The 24,726-nt window shown below is 39.1% G+C and overlaps 1 protein-coding gene across 7 annotated transcripts in view; it reads right to left on the bottom strand.

Annotated features, from left to right (window-relative positions):
* ccdc142 (coiled-coil domain containing 142) overlaps window positions 1–24,726 on the bottom strand; it is a 70,768-nt gene that overhangs the window by 15,546 nt on the left and 30,496 nt on the right. For 5 of the 7 annotated variants that reach the window (XR_007036258.1, XM_047353006.1, XM_047353002.1 and 2 more), the window contains exons 9-14: window positions 21,894–21,980; window positions 11,078–11,266; window positions 10,463–10,629; window positions 7,307–7,459; window positions 6,483–6,597; window positions 5,618–5,795 (exon numbers count right to left, since the gene is read on the bottom strand). Coding sequence is in view for 6 of the 7 variants with exons in the window: in XM_047353006.1 (XP_047208962.1) it covers window positions 5,618–5,795; window positions 6,483–6,597; window positions 7,307–7,459; window positions 10,463–10,629; window positions 11,078–11,266; window positions 21,894–21,980 (889 nt within the window). In the remaining variant the exon portion in view is untranslated. The remainder of the gene's footprint in view (window positions 1–5,617; window positions 5,796–6,482; window positions 6,598–7,306; window positions 7,460–10,462; window positions 10,630–11,077; window positions 11,267–21,893; window positions 21,981–24,726) is intronic. The other 2 variants (XM_047353004.1, XM_047353005.1) reach the window with 2 other exon arrangements.

The following is a 24,726-nucleotide window of genomic DNA, read 5'->3' on the forward strand; positions in this document are numbered from 1 at the left end:
GTAAGTTGCCAACTTTGGGCAGGACCAAAATACATGAGAGTAATTTACATTCTGATGGCCACATTGTCTCCAACATTGCTGTTATTCTCCTTTATGTCTACTAGTAATTTGAGGTGTAATAAAATATCTAATTAAGCACTTCTATCCGAATTCCCTCCATCTTTTAGAGCTGGTAGATGTCTGTTGTGTCACACATTGAAAGCAATTCACCCTCTGTAATTTCTACACCCAATTCCCTTTCCCATTTAGACTTAATATTCAAGGTGTTATTTCCATTATGTTTCTGCAACCCTTTATATAGTTTGGAAACAGTTTTACACAGGAGGCGAGTATAAGCATTTGTAAAAATGTTCACAATAGTATTACCTTCTGGAGGAACACCTTTTTTTATTTTGGTATTGTAAAAATGTCTTACCTAAAAATTAAATAAATCTCTGTTCTCAAGATTATATTCCCTTTTCAGTTGCTCAAATGTTTTAAAGGTGTTACCTTATACAAACTGGCACAAAGCCACAAGTCCTCTATCTCTCCAGCCCACAAAAGAGGAATCTAATTCTCCTGGCCGACAGTTTGAGTTACAGGAGGGCCACATCAGGAGTCCAGTGACATCTGCCAATCTGTACTTATCGACCACTTCTTTCCAGATTAACAACGTGTTTTCAACTATACCATTCCCATTTTTGTCTGAACTATTTTACCTCCCAGTCGTGTTTGGCGTTGGACCCCACCCTGCATAAGTTCAATCTGTTCCCATCCAGTCTCTATTTCCGAAGAGCACCAGCAGACCATGAATCTCATCTGAGATGCGTAATAGTACTCCCTCAAATTTGGAAGGGCCAGACCCCCCTGGTCCCAATTAATTTGGAGTGTTTCAAATTTTATCCTTGGTCTGGTCCCGGACCAAATAAATCTGGAGATCAACCTGTCCCAGGCAGGAAACTGTGCGCTAGATATTCTAATAGGCAATGACATGAAAAGATATAAAAATCGAGGAAGCAGATTCATCCTCACTATTTCCATTCTAGCTGTGAAATCCAACAGTAACCTTGCCCAGGCTGTCAAGTCTTTTTGTATGTTTTTAGTAAGATTACCAAAGTTCAAACTAAACAACTCATCCAAATCTCGGGAAATAAATTCTCTTAGGTATTTTAGCTTTTTGGCATCCCACCCATAGGTCTTTTTTATAAATTTACTAGGGGAGTAGTTAATCGTCAGAACCTGTGTTTTTGCGATGTTTAGACTGTAGCCCGACAGTTGACCAAACTCAGTTAGAGCCGACATAACTCAGGGGAGCATTATATTTGGATTTTGGAGATATGTGATTACATCATCTGCAAAAAGGCCAATTTTGTGTTCTATATTTGCAAAACTAACACCCTTTATCCCATCATCTTCTCTAATGGCCTGTGCCAAGGGTTCAATGAATATTGCAAAAAGCGACGGGCTCAGACAACATCCCTGGCGGGTTCCTCTGTGTAGTTGGAAGCTACTTGTTAGGTGCCCATTGATTTTTACCCTGGCCCGTGGTTCATCATAAAGTGACTGCAAACAACTAATAAACTGGTTATTAAAGCCCAGATGCTCAGTTGACCCGATCAAAGGCCTTTTCTACGTCTAGACTAACTAATGCGGCACTGAGGCCCTGCCTTTTGGGTTGGTCTAGTATATGTAATGTTCGTCTTATGCTGTCATGAGTTTGTCGGCCCCTGATGAATCCTGTCTGGTCTTTGTGTATTAGATCTGACAAGTAACACTCCGAGAAATTATTGATGTAAAAATTTTATAATCGACATTCAGAATTGAGATTGGGCAATATGATTCGCAGTATTCAACATTTTTCCCTTCTTTAGGGAGGACAGATATTACAGCCTCTCTCCAAGATGGTGGGATCTCAGTTCTGCTCAATGTCCAGTTCAAAGAATCAAGCAGGACAGGAGAAAGCTCCTTCCTGAACATTATGTACCATTCATTTGGAAACCCATCACCACCTGGGCACTTATTACTTGTCCAATAACGGTATCTCATTCTTTCTGGGTAATGGGAGCAGATAAAGCTTTGTTTTGGATTAGTCCAAGTGAAGCTAGGTCCAAAGCTGCCAAATAATTGTCAATAGCAGTTATGTTAACTGGTCCTGGGGCAGAGAATAGTGTTTTTAAGTAATTTTCAAAGGTCTTATGTATTTTATCCATGTCATAGGTTAAGTTACCAGTTGAGGATTCTCTAATTTTGGTAATCGAATGCTTCAAATGGTGTTTACAAAGTTGCTTAGCTAAGATTCGTGTAGCTTTTGGGCCTGATTCATAAAATGTTTGTTTGGAGAATCATAATTTTTCCTCAAGATCCTCGAGTATCATATCATTTATATTGTTTTTAGTTTTCGTTATTTGTTCTGAAAATTCTCCATTGTTGGTCATTTGCCGTTTTAATTCTAATTTCCTCAATGTTTTGTCCAATTCATCATATTTTAACCTTTTTATTTTTTTAAGATAAGCAGTTATAGAAATTAGTCTCCCTCTCATTACTGCCTTAACTGTGTCCCAGACCAAGGTGGGATTTACCTGCCCATTATTATTGTCCGTTATACATTCCGTTATTTCTTTTCTAATCTCCTTTGTTGTGGTTTCATTATTAAGGATACCTATATTTAAGCGCCATAATGTTGTTTTAGGTCTATTAGACAAACCGATGGATAGATAGATAATGTTGTGGTCTGAAATATCAGATGTTCCAATTAAGCATTCCTTCACTTTAGATCTATCAATGGTGCTCATCAGAAACAGGTCGATCCTGGAGTGAACCTTGTGGGCAGGAGAGTAATGTGTAAATTATCTTTCTTTAATATGGAGACCCCTCCAGACATCAAACAGGCTCATCTCCCTGATCAGAATATTTAGATCTTTTGACCTACCAGTTTTTTGTTTCTTATAGCTTGTTGTATCTAGAGCATAATTAGGGATTGTATTCCAATCTCCAGCGCAAACAACAACTCCTTCACTAAATGAGATAATGGTGTCAAAGAACGTTTTTAAGAAAGTCCTGTCACTCTCTGGCGGTACATATATATTAGCAATTGTGACAACAACATTATCAATTCTCCCCTTCATAATAACAAATCTGCCCTCTTTGTCTCCCTTCTCAGATATCAATTCAAAGTTAAGTGAAATAGAAATTAGGGTGACTACCCCCCTCTTTCTACTATTTCTACAAGAGCTATAAAACGTATTTGAGTAACCAAATGACTTAAACTTGTCATGTTCTTGTTTAGACATATGTGTCTCTTGTAAAAGAGCAATTTGTATCCCATCTTTTTTCAATTTGGCTAAGACCCTTTTTCTTTTCAATAGACAACTCAGTCCGTTTACATTCAAGGAAGCGATTTTTAAATTATATGACAGTAATGTACAGAAATACCTTGACTGATTTGGCCCCTAAATCCAGAACACGAACTGTAACAGAACAAAGAAATATCAAACTGACTTTCAAGGTGAGAAGAAGCTCCCTCTTCTCACTCGTGACCTCGTTTGAAAGTCGAGGGTTAAACCTCTCAAACTGAGAGGGCCCGAAAAGGACCGTAGAAGCGCCTTTAGGAAAAAACACGTCCATCCTTTTAGTCCATTGTAGAAAAAAAAAACAGTGTCCTCTCCCACGAAATAGTAGGTCAGACCCCAGTCAAAATAATACTGCGTTATGTCATGTTGTTCTGCCTATTTTTACTCGGCCATGCTCCGCTGGAAATCATGCAGTTTGTTCTTCGCTCTCAGCCCCACAGCAGCACCGCTGTTATTCGCCGACTGCCAGCCCAGTAGCTCCCGAAGACACGACTCCACTCTGGAACCACCGTCAGCTGTCGCCGTTTCCTCCACCTGGATTCCACGTCTCTTCAGCTCGCTGTAGGTTTCCCGAACGCTGGAATATGTGCGAGTTCCTGATTCCCATTGAATCGTTATGTTGGTAAAAGGTGTTTGAAAGCGTATGCCTTTTACCTTGAGCCCTTTCTTGATAGCGTTATATTCTCTGCGCTTCTTCACTATCTCAGGTGCATAATCGTGGTCGAAGTGAATATTTGAGGAGCCCAGGTCTTGCCTTTTTTCCACACTTCTCTTAAGATCTTTTATTTTGTGGAAAATTCCAAAACGTTGACAATAATAGCCCTCGGTGGTGAGTCGGGCGGGGGTTTACTTGCCAGAGTGCGATGTACGCGCTGTATTTTCAGTCAAGGTCCTCCGGTAGTTGTAGCTGGTTTCTCAAAAGCGTTTCAATAAACTGCGTAGTGGAGTTCCCCTCCTAACCTTCTGGTAACCCAAACACACGTACGTTGTTTCTTCTGGAACGGCACTCTAAATCAAGCACTTTAAGCTGTGTTTTCCTCTGTTGTTCGATGCAGAAGCACAGCGCCTCAGTTGCCTCCTTTGCCCAATTCTCCACTTGGTGAACGCGGGCCTCCGCCTCGTCAACCCGCTCTGCCAGGCCCTGTACCTCAGTGGCAATACTGTCCAGCTTACCATTGATCTCATGTCCCAGATGGTCAATATTCTGTTGTAGCTTCGCATTATTTCCCTTCAAGACACTCTTCATATCGTCAATAGCCTCAAGTATTCCTTCTGAGTCCATGTTCGTTCCAGTGCTCTCAGCCTCCGAGCTAGCCACGCTGTCGCTAGCTTGATTCAGACACGTGTTAGCTTTAGTGATCTGGGCACTTTTGTCCTGAGCTTTGGGCATCTTTATCAATTTTTTATGGCTCGACATGTTTCTCCTCCCGTTCATAAGTTATTTTGTCGAAACAGTGAGCAGATTAACGTGTTTTGAACGGGATATTTTGATATTAAGGTGGGAGAGAGGCTCTGACGCACCCGTCTACTCCATTTGATTCCGGAAGCCCAGGCAAGACGTGATGTTTTATTGCTGTTTGTTTGCATGAAATAGCATAGAACAGAGTTTATTGTCATTGTTGGGGGACCGCTGTTACAGTTGCTAGCACAAAAACAAGCAGGAAACTGGATCGCTTGAACGCCAATTCTGTCTTCGCGGTTCTGACTTCCGAAGTTAATGGAACACACCATAAGACCCTGATTTACCAGCAGGATACTGGAAGTCTTTTTGTTCCTTTCTGCAAGTGCAACATGTCTATGGTTTTTCACTAAAACACAGATTTACACTTAGCATTTAACATCACAGCAGCTTTCTTTTCTTATGTAACTAAGTTATAATGATGTTGTTATATTTATAGAAAATGTGTTGTCAACCAAATTGCTCACATATCTGACTGTAAATACCCTGAAAACCCGTGTCTGTCCAGATTTGTGACTTAAAGTTCAGACTCTGCCTCTTCATTTCTTCTTCTGTTGTATTATTTAGCTACATTCTTTTTTTGCATTTCTAAGCTCTTCCCTGACACACACCCACCTGGGTGAGAGGTGGGTGTTCTTTCGTTATTTATCAAAACACATCCAGGTGACTCATAAATATTCTAACTATATTTTTGTTTTCATTGTAATATTTATTTTATTTCAAAAACCAGCAACACACAGAGAAGCTCTGGTTCAACCAACAAAAGGTACAGAAGATAGCACCAGTAAACAGTGATATGTTGTGCCAGTGCAAATGACTCAAAACAAACCTAAATTTGATCTTTTGCCTCAAGATGTGTTCCATCCATGCCTCCATGAAAGCTGTCATCGTGACACTTAGTGCTTCAACACGAGCATCTTCTGACAATGGAGCAACAGCCTCTAGAACCTGGCCAATCACATTTTGAGCTGCCAAAGATGCATATTCACTGGGACTGCTGGGAAAACCTGCCAGCATAAGAAACATTCACATTATCTATGCATTGTCAAATGTTTTTAGAGATTTCTAAAGTAAGATGTTGATTACTATTGTTGTCCCGTGTAGTTAAAACTGGAAACTTCTCAGATAATGTACTAACTAAAGGAAGGGAACTTCTTTTCTTCAAGCTAATACTAAAGAAACAAAGAAAGGTATTCTCATCATAGCAAATATAGAGATGATCAGAAAGAATTAAAGTGGATGACACAGCAGCGTTTATGATAGATCATATTTGCAACAGCTTCTGTTTCCTGAAGGAATTCTAAGGATCTACTTCCTCTCTTCCTTCAGCAGATGGCTGCTCTCCATGCGCCTAATTCTTCTGGTTAAATGTTACCATGGATATTTTCAGCTTGGCCATTTAAATGAAACTGATTCCAACAGTTGGTTCCAGCACCGTGACAAAAAAAGACTGGAAGAGCAGTGTTTTCCAGTCTCCTGTATGAAGAAATGTGCCCCAGCTCAAAACCCTGTAGCAACTGTTGATGGTAGCATTAGGGGAGTTTCATGCAGAGTTTCATGCAGAGCCAATAGAACAAAGCATATGAGCAAAGTGCAATGATACCCTAACACAAATAGCAACTTGTTCTAAACATATGCAATGGATGCAATAATGCCTACTCTGCGCTGTACTGATGGACATAGCATATCTTTACCTGTCCTCTGGCTCAATCTCCAGTGTACTGCAGAGGGCATGGTGCGTTCAATGATCTCCCCTGACATCCGCTTGCAATCGATAGAAAAGTTGTTCAAGACTAGAGAAAAGAAGGCCTGATAGACCAGAATATTGAGAAACCATCAAGATAATTTGCTTTACATGAACCCCTTTTCACCAGGTTCCTACACATTTCTCATTAAACAACTCCATACCTTTTCAGACATAAAGTTCTACATTTATTTCCTGCATTTTTATAAAATTCTAGGTATTTGAATACAAAGTATTACCACTGAACCTAAATAGTAGTCAAGTCCTTTAACCTGCATGTTCCACAAATAATGGAAAATTACAAAGCTAAAATCAAAGTCCTATTTTCAGAGTCTGTTTTCAGGCCATTTCACTGCTTTTTTTGGAATTTAGAAAAACGTAGACCACCTCTTGAAAAATCTAACTCCTGAAATTTTTAAATATGGAATGGAGTTTCCTAGAATAAATGCAGCCTCTTTAAAACTGTGATCTTTGGCACCTTTATTTTGTTTGTTAAAAAATGTTGTAAAAGGTCCCTTTTTTATTTTTATCAAGTGACTCTGATGGGTAAAATGTTAAAAAACAAGGTGATTTGCTAAAATCAAAGATAAACATGTCAATTATAATTTCAATATAAACTACTGCATTTATTGAACTACAGCTACATAACAGTACAAAAAAGGGTCTAATCACCCAGTTACAAAAGGAACCTTTTAGAAAGCTCAAATCCACTCACACGCATAGGGGAAGGAAATCAATCAATTAATCAATCAACATTTTCTACATAGAATTCACCTGCAGTTCACATGCAGCCCCATCAAGAGCTTCAAGTTGGTGCCTCAGTAGATGCTGATTGTGGTTCTGCAGAGTGGAATGATGGTCAGAGTCTAAATTCATTAGTAGGGACTTTGTCTGATGAATTGTCTTATGCACAGACTCCATCAGCATCTACAAAGAGAAAATAACAGCAATTACACACTGCTTAATCACAATATACACTACATACATTGCTGATCCATGTCCAAAGAATTGATGAAATGCATGTGTCTTTATGATATCAATTTTAAACTCCAGATGAAGGTTAGAATGTGATATTAACTTTACTGCCCCAACTAACCCCGGACGAGAAAGACAGGGTAGCATATGTCAACAACAAAACAACAATCAGAATCAGAATCAGAATCAGAAAAGCTTTATTGCCAAGTACGTTTTTGGACATACAAGGAATTTGTTTTGGCGTAGTCGGTGCAATACAGTACAATCCGATACAAGAATACAAAAGAGGTTTAATAGGTGCAAACAGTCTGATCCCACTCAAGACTGTGGAAATGGTGGTGGACCTTCGGAGAACACCACCCCCATACACCCCCCTCACCATCCTCAACAACACTGTATCGGCCGTGGACCACTTCAGGTTCTTAGGAACCACCATCTCTGAGGACCTGAGATGGTCTTCAGACATAGACACTGTTCTAAAGAAGGCCCAGCAGAGACTGTACTTCCTGAGGCAACTCAAGAAGTTCAACCTTCCACAGGAGCTGCTGGTCATCTTCTACACTGCCATCATTCAGTCTATCCTGTCTTCATCCATCTCAGTGTGGTTTGGATCATCCACCAAACAGGACAGGTCCAGACTGCAACGAATAATCAGGACTGCAGAGAGAATAATCAGGGCTGACCTTCCCTCCATCCAGGACTTATACAGGTCTAGGGTCAAGAAAAGAGCTGCTAAAATCTCTGCAGACCCCACACACCCTGCACATAAACTGTTTAGAGTTTTACCTTCAGGCCGCCGCTACAGAGCACTGTCCACTAAAACCAGCCGCCACAAAGACAGTTTCTTCCCCCAGGCTGTTTCTCTGATGAACATTTAATAGAGAACAAAACAACAGCATACAGATGTTGCAAATGCACCTTTTTATTATATATGTGTATATTGTACATTGTAAATTGTAAATTTGTATATTCTGTAATACAAAAACAAAACCAAAGAGCAAAGTGTACCGGAGTCATATTCCTTGTTTGTATGTACGAACTTGGCAATAAAGCTGATTCTGATTCTGATTCAAAAAATTTTTTAAGTAGTTACTGTTTATGCATGCACTGCTTGGCATGAAATTTTCTACTGAAAATATTCTCAGGCATGTGGTGGTTAGGCATTATTCCCCTGGAGAGACACAAAGCAGTGCTGACCCAAACTACATGTGTTGTTACACATACTGGATGACAGTGGAAATCTGGAAGTTTCTGACACTTTTTTCTGGCAAATCCAAAAAAAATAAATCAAAATCAAAATGCAGCAAGATGCTGCATATCTTCTATAAGTCTGTTGTGTAGAGTGTGATCTCTTCTGCAATCATCTGCTGGGGAAGCAGCATCAGAGTCAGGGACTTAAAAAAGCTCAACAAGCTGATAAAGAAGGCTGGTTCTGTTCTGGGGACTCCTCTGGAACCTCTGGAGATCATTGTGGAAAAATTGATTCTTCATAAAATGAAGAACATTATGGAGAACCCTGAGCATCCTCTACATGAGACTGTCCTACAACAACAGAGTGTCTTCAGTCAGAGGCTTCTTCAGATCTGCTGTAAGACGGAGCGCTACAGGAGATCCTTCCTGCCCACAGCCATCAGCATCTACAACGGCTCTTTGAAGAAACCTTCATAATATGAGCTACAACTACATTTAATTTACCTTTGGGATTAATAAAGTATTTTTGAATTGAATTTAATTTAATTCACAAACATAGACTGTCCAGTGAGCACTTAAAGGGTGGTTTTGGTACATGGTTCGATTCTAGATTTATAATAAACACTGGATATCAGAAGCACTTGCTAAAAATAAAGCTAAATGTAGAAAGTAAAAAGAACACCTTAACAAAATACCATATTATAACATAAACTCTACACCACTGACAAGTTTTTAAAGCAAAAAAACCTGGGGGCTGGGACTGAAGTAAAGCTGCAGCTCCTCAGCATCATCTAATGATGATGCCTCTTTGAAGGTTTTCCAGATATGTCCCTCAGGGAGAAGACCCTGAGGATGACCTAGAAAATCAGATATCTCTTTAATCCCCTAGAATAAACTGGATAGTGCACTACTGGGTTTCCCTCCTGGACCTGTTAACCGGAAGATAGGTGAACCTCAATGTTACTTACTAGTGACTTGCTTAAATCTTAATATAGCCTTTTTTTAAAAAAAAAAAAAAAAGCTATTTAAACAGAATATATATATATATATATATATATATATATATATATATATATATATATATACACACACACACGTGTATAGTTTCTATAGAGAAGCTAACCTTCATCATCATCCTCCTCATTCTACTCGAAGCAGCTGTCTGTCTGAAGAATATTCCATTTTCATGCCACTGGTCTGCTAAATGTTGTCCAAAACTTCCAAACAGGTATTTATTGGACATAATTAGTGACCAATTATCCATAAATAACACAACACTAGGAGCTAACAGAGCAGATGGCAAGCTAGCTGCGGGGAGTGTGTGCAGCAACCTGGGGGGTGTCAAAAAGAGAGGTGCTTTTGTACAGTTTTGTTTACAGAGTCAGCCATGTCTGAGGGATTTTTACATTTCATCGCATGTGTTTAAGTTGCTGTAAAACTAAAAGTATTTGTGCAAAAGGCATTTGGGGAATTGTTGCTGGTAATGTACTTGTAGTAAGTGAATTTTGGTGGAGCCTTTTATAGTTAAAATTATGAGTGTGCACCACTTTTGGTACTCAGATGTGTTAGCCATATACAACTCAGGAAGATAAAGATGCCAGCGACAAAATGGATTTGATACCATGTGTAATATTTGATAAAATATGCTAAAAGTGGTGCAAATTCTTGTTAGTGAACTACACGTCTGTTAAAAGGTGCAACAAAATTCTTTTAAGAGTCCAATGACTGCGACAACAAAATTTTTGCCATCAGTGAGCAACTTACTCTGAAATCTCCCTGTGTGATGAGCAGGAACTTATTTGGACTCCATGAGGAAAGGAACTGGTATGCTTTTGACATGACCCAGACTGTAGAGATTTGGACTGAAGCTAACAGCAAACCAAGAGTCCGTCTCTGCAGTACACCACTGGGCAGAAGGAGGCCAAAACATTCTGGAGGGAGAAGGAGAAATACACCTTAAGAGTCTGCATTTTAAGTTGCCTTGGATTAGTTTAACCTGGCCAGGAAAAATAATTTTTCCTAAGAAGGCTCTATACAAAATAGTCAAGATTGGCAAGAAGAAAAAAGTAGAAAACTTAAAACAAAAAATTCTAAAAAGGAAAAAAAAAAAAAAAAACATAGGCCGTAAATTACCAATATTGGTATAATTACCAAAAATCTTCAAAAGTCAAAAAACATTCTGTTTTACAGATAAGTGAAAGTTCATCCTTTCAGACCAATAAACAAAATTTTTATATAATGTTTCTATTTACTCATCCCACGGTAAAGTGAGAACATCTATAATATAAAACTTCAGAGAAAAAACACATCCAGTAAATAAAACAATAACGTTTGTGGACATGCAGAGGAGCAACCTCTTTCCTTCTTGATTTTTTTTACCGGACACTGAGCTGTTTGACTGACAACACCACAGAGACGACAGCAGGGGTGAGAGGAGCTGGAGTAAGTGTTCCATCGTCTGTGACATCATTAGACTTCCCTCCTGGATTGAAGATGCTGCTGCAAAGCTGTTGCTCTCACTTCTGAGACATTTATCCTTTAGTGCTGAACCCAAACCATTGCACACCACTAAAAACACACAACAAAGCAACACATTGTCATAGCAGGGCTTACATACATCTAATCAATATGTCAACTTTCTTTGGGTTCATCATGCCGCAAAACTTCAGTTTAACAATACCTCTGTAGATCTACTCTCCCTACCCATCCTTCTAATCATACATGCTTCTTTATGTTGATAAATGGGCCAGCAAATTTAAAAATAGTCATCTCCTACCAGCTTGACTTAGCTAGACAACTATGGAGGACCGTCAGTCAGTCAGTCATTTTCTACCGCTTATTCCATAGTGGGTCGCGGTATGGAGGACCGATCCTGCCATAATTAAGAATAAATACATAAATAAATTCAAATTCAAAAATACTTTATTAATCCCGAAGGAAAATTAAATGTTAAATAAATGTCTCAACAAAATAATTACTGGTCCAAAAGGTAACTAGAAATATAAATTAGTGTGCCATTAAATGCAACAAAAGATATTTATTAAATTATTGATCAATTAATGAGATATAAATATATATATTTCTATTTTAATCCACTATTTTTATTTAAATTGCTAATTTTCAAATATTTCTTTCATTGATATTTTTTTCTTGAACTCTATATTTTTCCTTTATTTATTTAATACAAGTGGATTTTTTTCTGTTTTATTTTTCTTACCCCTTTTATTTAAAAGTAAAAAAAAAAAGTTACAAGCTATCAACCTTTTGGCCTGCAGCACTGCACAATCTATAAACTTAATTTGATGAAAACTCAACTGAGACTTTTTAGGGTACAGGTGTAATAATATCATTGTTGCATCAAAGGGCATGTTTATAGACAGACGTTTTTTGATTTTATTCATCACTTTCTTCCAGAAATCGTATTCCCAAACACAGTGGAAAAATTTTCCTCTAGCAACTCTACATTTGAAGCAAGTATCAGGTATTTTATTATTATATTTATTCAACCTCACCAGAGTTGCATATGTTTGCATTAACCAATTGTATTGAAGTAATTTTGCGCTAGTATTTATTGATTGTTTTTGCACTTTAAGGCATACGATTTCCTACTCTTCTTATTTGTAAAAAATATTTTTCTTGGTCTTCTTTTCTTGATTTCTTGGTATATCAAATTTTGAAACAATTTCTTCAAAAGACATAATTTTCCCCTAATTGAAAAGATCGTCTGTTTTACATAAACCCTTTTTTGCCCAGATCTGGAATCCTGCATCCATATTTCCTAGTTTAAATGAAGTATTTCCCCAAACAGGGCTAAACTGAGAAGTATTATCGTTTATATTCATCCACTTTTTTACCACAAACCAAATATCTATCATATTTCGAACTATAGGATTATTTGTCTCATATTGTATATATTGTAGTATATGTAGTTTATCATTTTAATAAACATTCCTGGAGGTGGCACCAAGGGAATGTTTTGAAATATATACACAAGTTTAGGTAATACATTAATCTTTATAATATTTATTCTTCCAATAAGTGATATTGGGAAAGATGACAATCATTCTAATTCTTTTGAGGTTGCTTCTACCAATGTCTCATATTTGTTAATACAACATTTTCTAGTTGTGGTACTATTTTAATACCTGATTATGTAATCCCAGAAGTAATTTTAAAAGTATTTAAACTTTGTCTTATACTTTGACTGTCCTCTGCCTTAAATAGCATGAGTGATGATTTCATAGTGTTTACTTTATAATCAGAAAGATTATAAAGTAAAGAAAGAATTATAAAGTAAAAAAGAAAGAACTGCTTTATTAAATCTAAGAGAGCTGGCAAGGAGGTATTTAATTGTTAAAGAAATGAGACATCATCCGCGAAAAAAGCTATTCTGTTTGTTACTACCAGTTTTAATTCCTTGTATCAAAGTACTTGATCTTATCACAATTTTGTTGCATTTAATGGCACACTAATTTATATTTCTAGCTACTTTTTGGCCCAGTATGTCATTTATTTATTTCTGTATTGATGGCAAGATCGGTCCTCCACAGTACATCTATAACTCCAAATAGCATTACCTGAGACTATGTGATTTTTTTCATAATGAAGGGTGAGATCAGATTTTTTTGATTATAAAACATGAGAGAACAGAAATATAATTTTACGCCACTTAAAAATGGACGAGCAACTGCTTCCCTTGCTGCTCTGTTCAGGCGCCTATATACAATGGCTGTCAGCACTGCAAAAACTCCAAAACACGCAAACATGAAAAACCAATCCAGCAGAAAAACACTGCAAAGGAAAAATGCTGCAATCACAGAAAATAGATAGAAGCAAAAGGAAAAATGCTGCAAATCCGAAAACAACAGCAAGACAAAAAAGCTGCAAACTCGCTCCACAAAACGGAAGTGCACCAGACCACTCCCGGACTCAAAGGTGATATGATTTAATCTTGGAGAAAGTTGTTTGCTCAGGATCTACTGAAAGTACCAGACATTTGGCTATTTGGATTTGAAATTGAGAATGCCAGTAAGACTTTGAAGGCAGGTGGAAAATCACAGCCAGCCTGTACCAAAACATTTATTGTTTGTCTAATTCAGGTGCCCCGAGATGGCCTTCACAGGCTTCTTATCCAAACGTTTCTCCTGGATGTTCTGTAAATATGACGCTCTGCCCCAGCAACCCCCCTCATCTGTGAACTGAATTGTATGGCCGTTTGATAAAACTTCCATCTCTTTTTCAAGGATAATGGCGCCTTTGTCAGTGTTGACAGTCAAATTCTTTGCACACATGATCATACTTAAATATTGGCACCTTCACGAGTCCACCATGCCCCTGCAAAATCTTTGCTTATGTGTGTTGCTTTCCTATGCTCCTTAGTTTTACCTAAATGTGGATTTCATTTCTTCATTTCTTCTCCTTTTCATATATTTTTAGATTTGCCAGTGAAAGGAAAATAAAACTAGTTTCTTAAAAATTTGAACAAAAGCTGTTTTTACACCAGTGACTCAGCTTCCTTAGTCAGAACTCAGTGATTGCTTAGTTAAATTTCAATGGATGCAAATGACTGTTATTATTGGACTACAACTGCATTATACCAGCGAACCCAAGGATCATTCTCTCTTAGCACAAGATGCTTTCCCCTACATAGAGGACTTAATGATATAATTACCTCTTTAGAAAGATTGGTTTAGAACCAGCTCTTACTAGTAAAACCCAAAGGATTATTATTGTTATCTGTATCATTGTAATGTTGGCCAGAGATTTTTAGATTTCTCAGAAGGATTCATAGATTTTTAGATTTCTTAAAAGGATTGTAGTATCAATTGATTTGTTTTTCTGTGTCTGTATCTGTGTTTATTTTCTTTGTGATTGTATTGTAATTGTATGTACAGCGCTTTGAGTGTCTCGTTACTGAAAAGCGCTATATAAATAAACGTACCTTACCTTACCTTACTAGGGGGAGTCGACCCAAATATACTGCTGTTCTATAATATTGTAAAATATTACAACCACTTGTTTAAAGATGACATGAAGGAAGAAACTAACTGGGCATCCCATTAATGTCTTTACTAAGCTTTTGGTCTGATATAGTGGTCAACACCCCCTAGCGGTCTGGTGCACTTCCATTTGTGGAGCGAGTTTGCAGCTTCTTTAAATATGCTGTTGTTTTGCTATTTGCAGCACTTTTTTGCAGCTTTTTGTATTGCATTGTGTTTTTGTGTTTGTGTTTTTTGGAGTTTGCATCATTCATGTGTTTGCAGCACGTTTTTGCCTTTTGTGGCGCCTTTTTGCTGCGCGTTTGCGGCAAAAAGGCGCCACCATACCTATGCTTCTAATTTTCATCCGTCTTTATGTACCCTGTCTTCCCAATGTGCAATGCGGACAAAACTCCTGCTCCGCTCGTACAGGGACCGGATGGCCCCTAATAAAGGGCCCCCGATTCCATACTCCTGGAGCACCCCCCACAGGGCATCACGAGGGACACAGTCGAATGCCTTCTCCGGGTCCACAAAACACATGTGAACCGGTTGGGCAAACTCCCATGAACCCTCGAGCACCCTGTAGAGGGTATAGAGCTGGTCCAGTGTTCCACGGCTGGGACGAAAACCACACTGTTCCTCCTGAAGCCGAGGTTCGACTATCGGTCGGACTCTCCTCTCCAATACCCTGGCATAGGCCTTACCAGGGAGGCTGAGGAGTGTGATCCCCCTGTAGTTGGAACACACCCTCCGGTCCCCCTTCTTATAAAGGGGGACCACCACCCCAGTCTGCCAGTCCAGAGGCACTGTCCCCGACCGCCACGCAATGTTGAAGAGGCGTGTCAACCATGACAGCCCTACAACATCCAGACACTTGAGGTACTCAGGGCGGATCTCATCCACCCCCGAAGCCTTGCCACCGCGGAGCTTTTTAACCACCTCGGTGACTTCAGCCTGGGTGATGAAAGAGTCCAACCCCGAGTCCCCAGCCTCTGTTTCCACCACGGAATGCGTGATGGCAGGATTGAGGAGATCCTCGAAGTACTCCTTCCACCGCCCGATAATGTCCTCAGTCGAGGTCAGCAGTCTCCCGCCCCCACTATAAACAGTGTTGGCAAAGCACTGCTTCCCCCTCCTGAGGCGCCGGACAGTTTGCCAGAATCGCTTCGAGGCCAACCGGTAGTCCTTCTCCATGGCCTCACCGAACTCTTCCCAGGCCCGCGTTTTTGCCTCTGCCACAGCCCGGGCCGCAGCACGCTTGGCCTCACGGTACCCGTCAGCCGCCTCAGGAGTCCCACAAGCCAACCACAGCCGATAGGACTCCTTCTTCAGCTTAACAGCATCCCTTACTGCCGGTGTCCACCACCGGGTTCTGGGATTGCCGCCACGACAGGCACCGCAGACCTTACGGCCGCAGCTATGGGCGGCAGCATCGACAATAGATGCAGAGAACATGGTCCACTCGGACTCTATGTCTCCAACATCCCCCGGGATCTGGTCGAAGCTCTCCCGGAGGTGGGAGTTGAATACATCCCTGGCCGAGGGCTCCGCCAGGCGTTCCCAGCAGACCCTCACTATGCGCTTGGGCCTGCCAAGTCTGTCTGGCTTTCTCCTCCTCCAGCGGATCCAACTCACCACCAGGTGATGATCAGTGGACAGCTCAGCCCCTCTCTTCACCCGAGTGTCCAAAACATGCGGCCGAAGGTCTGATGATACGACAACAAAGTCGATCATCGACCTCCTGCCTAGGGTGTCCTGGTGCCAAGTGCACTGATGGACACCCTTATGTTTGAACATGGTGTTCGTTATGGACAATCCGTGACTAGCACAGAAGTCCAATAACAAAACACCACTCGGATTCAGATCGGGGAGGCCATTCCTCCCGATCACGCCTCTCCAGGTGTCACTGTCGTTCCCCACGTGGGCGTTGAAGTCCCCCAGCAGAATAATGTTATGACACATAGCAATACATACGCACCTTAAACAGAAATCTGTAAGCCATGTTGGAACTGTGCATTTTAGTGATGACAGGTATGCCTACTGTGCCATAAAGATCGCCATGCTGTCCATTTGTTTTTAACACCTCAAGCAGCATAGATGTTATTATTGCGTCACAGTTTGTTGGTTTCTGGCCTTGATTCTGGAATTTATGAACTGATGTATTAAAAGAGGGTTCATGTGACTCCTGTCACCTAGGGTCAGGAGTGGTAGTCTGACCACTGGCCTGGATCGCTCTGCAATTCCTGGAGCAGGTCCAAAGGCTAAATTCTGATCATGCTTGATTTAAAAAAAAAATAAACCATCCATGCTGTTTGTGTAGTTCACTTGGGTATCTGCCTTACTGAAGCTTCCAGACTGAAGACAGACACCCCCTCACCCCCTCCTTTCTTTTTCTGAGACTTTCTGTCACAGCTGTGCAGAGACACACAGAGACAGCCAGAGAAAAGAGTAGAGTACAGCAGGAGAGGATACAAAATAAGAAAGCACTGGCCCCTGATGCAGCTAAGTGCTGTAAATTAATATTTGTTCATAAGGGAGCTGGTTAGACATAAACACTAGTGGTGAAAAGTGAAAACGCTAGCATAGCCCATCCAGCAGAAGTAGCTTAATGAGGAGGTTAGTTCCACTTTGAGCAACCTAAGGGAGCAGAAACAATGTAAAAAAACAAATGTTACGTTTTTACGAAGGAAATTGCAAGTTTTAGAATATGGTGAACAAACAGAATCTGGAAAAAATATTTGTTTAATTCTAAAATTGCCATGAATTCAGATTGTACTCTTCATAAACTCCACTAATTAGTTACTGTATATAAATATTGAAATCCTTGTATTATATTATTTTATTTAATCCTAATTTAACCAGATAAAATGTTTTTAGTATTTTAAAGACTGTACTATTTTTCATGGCATACCTGTGTACATCGGTTATTTTTCTAGAATTCTTTGCAAATTAAGTCAAACGATCAAAGCAATTTGTCATTCTACTCCTACAACTTTGCCTTAAAATAGAACCAGTTTTGCGTACATCTGACACTGCTTCTGCAGCCATCCTGACCCAATGCAAAGCAATGGAGCATGTGTGTCAAGCAGCATACATGTGATGTCCAATCCAGTGATATATACAGTACATCAATGGAAGGAGCCTCATTTGGTTTCTCCCCATGTACACTGATTTATGTAAAGCACTTTGTAGTTGCTGTATGAAAATGCTAATTAACTAGTTTTAAAAAACTAACTAGTTTTAAAAAATAATCTAAAAGGAGGAAATCAGGAAAATCTCATAAAAATAAACACAACTCAGACCGAAAAGAAAAATAAAACAATTAAATGTGGCTTACTGAACATAAGATCTCTCTCTTCAAAGACATTGCTAGCTAGTGACCTGATTTGTGACAACCAGATTGATTTATTTTGCCTCAAAGAAACCTGGCTACAGCAAGAGGATTATGTTACTATAAATGAGTCAACTCCTATTAATTATTTAAATTTTCACATTCCTCGAAATACTGGGCGAGGAGGAGTAGCAACCATCTTTCATTCCGATTTATTGATTAGTCCCAGACCAATTAATAGCTACAACTTTTTGAATATTTAATCCTTAGTTTTCCTCATCCAAATTGCAAAGCACTAAAACCACTTCTGTTTGTTGTTTTGTACCGTCCACCAGGCCCTTATTCTCAATTTTTAGATCAGTTTTCAGACCTTTTATCTGATTTAGTGTTAAATACAGATAAAGTTATTATAGTGGGGGATTTTAACATGCATGATGACACTGAAAGTGATAGCCTAAATATAGCGTTTAATGCTATCTTAGACTCAATTGGCTTTGATCAAAACATTAACAAACCTACCCACCTTTGTCTTCATTCTCTGGACCTTGTGCTGACATATGGCAATGAGTGTAAAAACATAACAATATTTTCTCATAACCCTGTCCTGTCTGACCATTTCTTAATAATCTTTGAGTTTAATTTAACCGAGTACTCCACACCTGAAAGAAAATTTCATTATAGTAGATTATTATCAGACAATGCTGTAACAACCTTTAAAGAATCTGTTCCACTTTTAATTTCCTCGTTATCAATGAAAAGCACAGTGGAGGGCAATAATTCTGTTTCTGCCCCTTCACAAATTGATTCTTTTGTTCATAGTGTTTCTTCATCATTGCGTGATGCATTAGACAATGCAGCCCCATTGAAAAAGAAGGTAATCATTCATAGGAGGCAGGCTCCTTGGTTTAATTTAGATCTGCGTACTTTAAAGCACAATGTTAGAAAATTGGAGAGAAAATGGCTCTATACACACCTAGAGGATTCCTACTTAATCTGGAAAAATAGCCTACTGTGGTATAAAAAGACACTTCGCTAAGCCAGAACAGCTTATTTCTCATCATTAATAGAAGAGAACAAGAATAATCTTAGGTTTCTCTTTAGTTGAGTTGCTAAACTTACACAGAGTCATAGCTCAGTTGAGACATCCATTCCCTTAGCTCTCAGCAGTCATGACCTTATGGGATTCTTCTTAAATAAAATTGATTCTATTAAAAACTAAAATCTTTGACATACTCCCTAAGATTATTACTTCATCCTCAGCAAGTGAGACAACATTGGAAGTAACTGTAGAACCTGATTTGTGTTTGGACTGTTTTGATCCTGTGGAGCTTCTTGAGTTATCAGAAATATTAGCTTCATCTAAACCTTCAACTTGTATGTTAGACCCAATCCCGACCAAATTATTTAAGGAAGTGTTCTCTCTGATTACCAGCCCCATTTTAGATATGATTCATCTATCCTTAGTAAATGGATATGTACCACAAGCTTTTAAGTTAGCTGTAATTAAACCTTTACTTAAGAAACCTTCGCTTGATCGAGATGACTTGAAAAAGTACAGACCTATATCCAATCTTCCATTCTTATCTAAAATTCTTGAGAAAATACTTGCTAATCAAATGTGTGAGCATTTCCACAACAAAGACCTGTTTGAAGAGTTTCAGTCAGGTTTCAGAGCTCATCATAGCATTGAAACAGCTCTGCTGAAAGTCACTAATGATATTCTTATGGCTTCAGATAATGGACTTGTGTCTGTTCTGGTTCTGTTAGATCTCAGTGCTGCATTTGATATAGTCGATCATAATATTCTCTTAGAAAGGCTGGAATATGCTGTAGGTATCAGGGGAACAGTGCTATGCTGGTTTAAATCTTATCTGTCTGACTGATTCCAGTTTGTTCATGTAAATGATAAATCATCTTTAAACTCCAGGGTTAATTGTGGAGAACCACAGGGTTCAGTACTTGGGCCAATTCTCTTTACTATATATATGCTTCCAATAGGTCAAATGATCAGGCAGCATAGGATAAATATTCACTGTTACGCTGATGATACTCAGCTTTACTTATCCATAAATTCTGATGAACCCAACCAGTTAGATAGACTACAAGCATGTCTTAAAGACATAAAAACTTGGATGACTTTAAATTTTTTGCTTCTAAATTCAGACAAGACAGAAGTTGTCGTCTTTGGACCGGAGTCTTTAAAAAGAAACTGCTTAGTCAATCACTTAACTTGGATGGCATTAAATTGACCTCCAGTAATAAAGTAAAAAACCTTGGTGTTACTTTTGACCAGGACATGTCATTTAAATCCCACATTAAACAGGTTTCTAGGATTTCCTTCTTTCATCTCCGGAATATTGCCAAAATTAGAAATATCCTGTCCAGGAGTGACGCTGAAAAACTAGTCCATGCATTTGTTACTTCAAGGCTGGACTATTGTAATTCTTTACTATCAGGATGTCCACAAAATGCAGTTAAAAGCCTTCAGCTGATTCAAAATGCTGCAGCAAGCATTCTGATGAAAATTAAAAAGAGAGATCATATTTTTCCTATTTTAGCTTCCCTTCATTGGCTCCCTGTTAAATCCAGAATAGAATTCAAAATTCTCCTCCTCACATGTGAAGCCCTTAATGATCTAGCTCCATCATACATCAGAGATCTGATTGGTCCAAATGTTCCTTCCTCCCTCCCTGTTGGATGGAGTAAGGGGGAGTCAGGTTTAGCCTAAACCAGCTCAGTTATTGTTGAGGTGCAAACACACCCTCCATTTCCGCTACCCGTATGACCCCTTCTCTTTTCCAATGGTTATAATAAGTCTGACAGAGAGAGGTATCCCAATCCTTGTGGTTTTTAGTATAACAATGACCATCACTGGGACCCTTTGTGGGGTGCCTTGAGACGACTTTGTTGTAAATAAGCGCCGTTTAACCAAATAATCTGAACTGAAACTATCTGGGTAGTTATGCTGCTATAGGCTTAGGCTGCTGGAGGACATAATGACCACTTTCACCCTCTTCGCTACATTCTCACACTACTCTCCAATTTTGCATTATTTGCTGTTATTTCAGCTTTTAACTTTGTTCTCTCTTTTCTCTTCCTAGAAGCTACACCTGGCCTGTGTCTACCTGTGACACCTTTCTGGAGAGGTGCATCGTCCGAGCTTCTGCTGGCAACAACTTAATGCTCACCCTCTACCGATGATCCACATGGCCCTGTCTTTTAGTGTTTAACCCTTTCTCTCTCCTAGACATGGCGATTGACTGAGCTTTACTGTAACTAATTATATGTGCTCTCTTTCAGACTCTAACCTTGAAAACTGGCTCAAAGTTTATCTGTTCTGTCTTTCTAAGTGAAACAACTAAAGGAGCTACATCCATCAACATTTACTATTCCTTCCCATAGAAAGTACTCCTGGATCAGTGTTTCTTTGTTCTCTTTGTATCTCTGCTCTGTTCTCTCATACCCCCGGTCGGTCGTGGCAGATGGCCGCTCACACTGACCCTGGTTCTGGTTCTGGTTCTGCTGGAAGTTTCTTCCTGTTAAAAGGGAGTTTTTCCTCTCCACTGTCGCTACATGCATGCTCAGTATGAGGGATTGCTGCAAAGTCAACGCCAGTGACTGTCCACTGTCTCTACATGCTCATCCAGGAGGAGTGAATGCAATCTGCTGGGTTTCCTTAGACAGAAAACCTTTTTATCCAATTTGAATAAATAACTAACTGTGACTGCACTGTTCAATGGTTAGGACTAATTGGAATGTATGTACCTGACTGTTGTGAAGTGCCTTGAGACAACATGTGTTGTGAATTGGCACTATATAAATAAAACTGAATTGAATTGAAAATGAATAGTTGGCAGAATCAGATTGTGTGAGCAGTACTAACCAGAGTCCCAGTGAGCATGTGCTGCTTGGACAAACAAATACAGCCTAAAGTGCTCCAGTATGGTTCTGAACTCCTTTGGAAACAGACCTAAAACATACAGAACAAAATAAATAGTGTTGGTTAAATAAACATTATTCAGAGGGACATAATAGATAATATAAAACTTACAATAGTCTTCATTTTCAAAAATGGTGACATAAAGTAATTTAACCGACATTTGTTAAGAGATTTCTCTTCTGCTCTTGGTGGGGTCAGACGCTTTTCCACTCTCTCCTTGATCCTCCCCCATTTTTTTCCCTGCTTCAGCTTTTTGTCTATGTTTTTCTTAGAGCCTCTTTTCGCATATCCTCCTAATTTGTTCATTATGGATTTGGTCAGCTGATCTCTCAACGCAATCGATCAAATTTTCTCGACGGGAAGACAGGGTAAAGGGGAACCCTTTTGTCCAGGCGGGACGTTCTTCTCCGTATACGCAATGGATTCCTGGCAGCAGTGGAAGATTGTGTGCCTGACAACAATGTCAGTCGAGGACGTGGAAGATTTGTACATAATTGGATTTCTGATAACAGGATTTCTGCTTTTTGGAGTTGGCGGTAACCTGGCTTATCGAAAGATTTGTAAAACATCGGCAGCTGTTCAAAGCACTCCAACGCTGCCTGGGATGTCTGAAGGGATCTTTAGAGCTCTCAGCACTCAGACTGATATGTTAAGAGAGCAGAATCGCAAGCTGGACGCGATCCTTGAACAGAATCGCAGGCTGGTTGCGTTTCCCGGACTCAAAGGTGATATGATTTAATCTTGAAGAAAGTTGTTTGCTCTACTGAATGTACCAGAAATTTGGCTATTTGGATTTGAAATTGAGAATGCCAGTAAGACTTTGAAGGCAGGTGGAAAATCACAGCCAGCCTGAACCAAAACATTTATTGTTTGTCTAATTCAGGCGCCCCGAGATGGTCTTTATAGGCTTCTTATCAAAACATTTCTCCTGGATGTTCTGTAAATATGACGCTCTGCCCCAGCAACCCCCCTCATCTGTGAACTGAACTGTATGGCCGTTTGATAAAACTTCCATTTCTTTTTCAAAGACAATGACACCTTCCTCAGTGTTGACAGTCAAATTCTTTGCACACATGATCATACTTAAATATTGGCACCCTCACGAGTCCACCATGCCCCTGCAAAATCTTTGCTTATGTGTGTTGCTTTCCCATGCTTCTTGTTTTTACCTAAATGTGGATTTCATTTCTTCTCCTTTTCATAGATTTTTAGATTTACCAGTGAAAGGAAAATAATAATAGTTTCTTAAAAAATTTAACAAAAGCTGTTTGTACACCCGTGACCCAGCTTCCTTAGTTAGAACTCAGTGATTGCTTAGTTAGATTTCAATGGATGCAAATGACTGTTATTATTGAATTACAACTGCATTATACCAGCGAACCCAAGGATCATTCTTTCTTAGCACAAGATGCCTTCCCCTACATAGAGGACTTAATGATATAATTACCTCTTTAGAAAGATTGGTTTAGAACCAGCTCTTACTAGTAAAACCCAAAGGATTATTATTGTTATCTGTATCATTGTAATGTTGGCCAGAGATTTTTAGATTTCTCAGGATTCCTAGATTTTTAGATTTCTTAAAAGAATTGTAGTATCATTTGATTTGTTTTTCTGTGTCTGTATCTGTGTTTGTTTTCTTTGTGATTGTATTGTAATTGTATATACAGCGCTTTGAGTGTCTCGTTACTGAAAAGCGCTATATAAATAAACTTACCTAACTTTACCTTACCATTTCTGAATACATGTGACTTGTATTAGTATAAGTATTCAAGGAAAGTCAAGTTAATAAAGGGGAGACAACAAATTAAACTTGGTATGAATGTTTCATTGCACTTATTCAATGTTAAATATTTGTGAGTACTTTACTGTATGCATACACTGAGCATCACCCATGATGGCTACATGAAGGAAGAAAGTAGGAGGACTTTACTGTTCCAAAATTTTAGCTTGCAATCAGCCATTTAGGAATCCTCTTTAGCTACATTAGTTACATTCACTTCTAACATTTTGCTTGTAGGTAAAGATTTTAATTACAATAAATTCAATTCAATTTAGTTTTATTTATTTAGCGCCAATTCCCAACACATGTTGTCTCAAGGCACTTACCAAAGTCAATTCAATCCAATCATACAGATTTCAAGCTGGTTACATACATTCCAATTAATCCTAACTATCAAACAATTCAGACAGATTCAGTTTATTATTCAAATTGGTTAAAAGGTTTTCTATCTAAGGAAACCCAGCAGATTGCATCGAGTCAGTGACTTGTAGCATTCACTCCTCCTGGATGAGCATGTAGCAAAGGTGGACAGTCACTGGCATTGACTTTGCAGCAATCCCATGCATGTAGCAACATTGGAGAGGAAAACTTCCTTCTAACAGGAAGAAACCTCCAGCAGAACTAGAACCAGGCTCAGTGTGAGCGGCCAACTGCCACGACCGACTGGGGGTTTGAGTGAACAGAGAAGAGACAAAAAAAAGAACACAGAAGCACTAATCCAGTAGTATTTTGTATAGGAAAGAAAGGTGAAACATTAATGGTTATAGCTCCTTTACTGGCTTCATCTAGGAAAGAAAGACAGCTAAGCAGATGAACTCTGAGACAGTTTTCTAGAGTATGTAAAAGAGCACACACAGTTAGTCACAGTAGAATCTCAGCCAGTAGCTATGTCTAGGAGAGACAGAGTTAAACACTGAAAGACAAGGCATAGTGTATCATCTGTATAAAGTGAGCATTAAGTTGTTGGCAACTGAAATAACAACAAATAACGCAAAT

This window comes from Girardinichthys multiradiatus, chromosome 23, assembly GCF_021462225.1.
Source record: "Girardinichthys multiradiatus isolate DD_20200921_A chromosome 23, DD_fGirMul_XY1, whole genome shotgun sequence".
NCBI lineage: Eukaryota > Metazoa > Chordata > Actinopteri > Cyprinodontiformes > Goodeidae > Girardinichthys > Girardinichthys multiradiatus.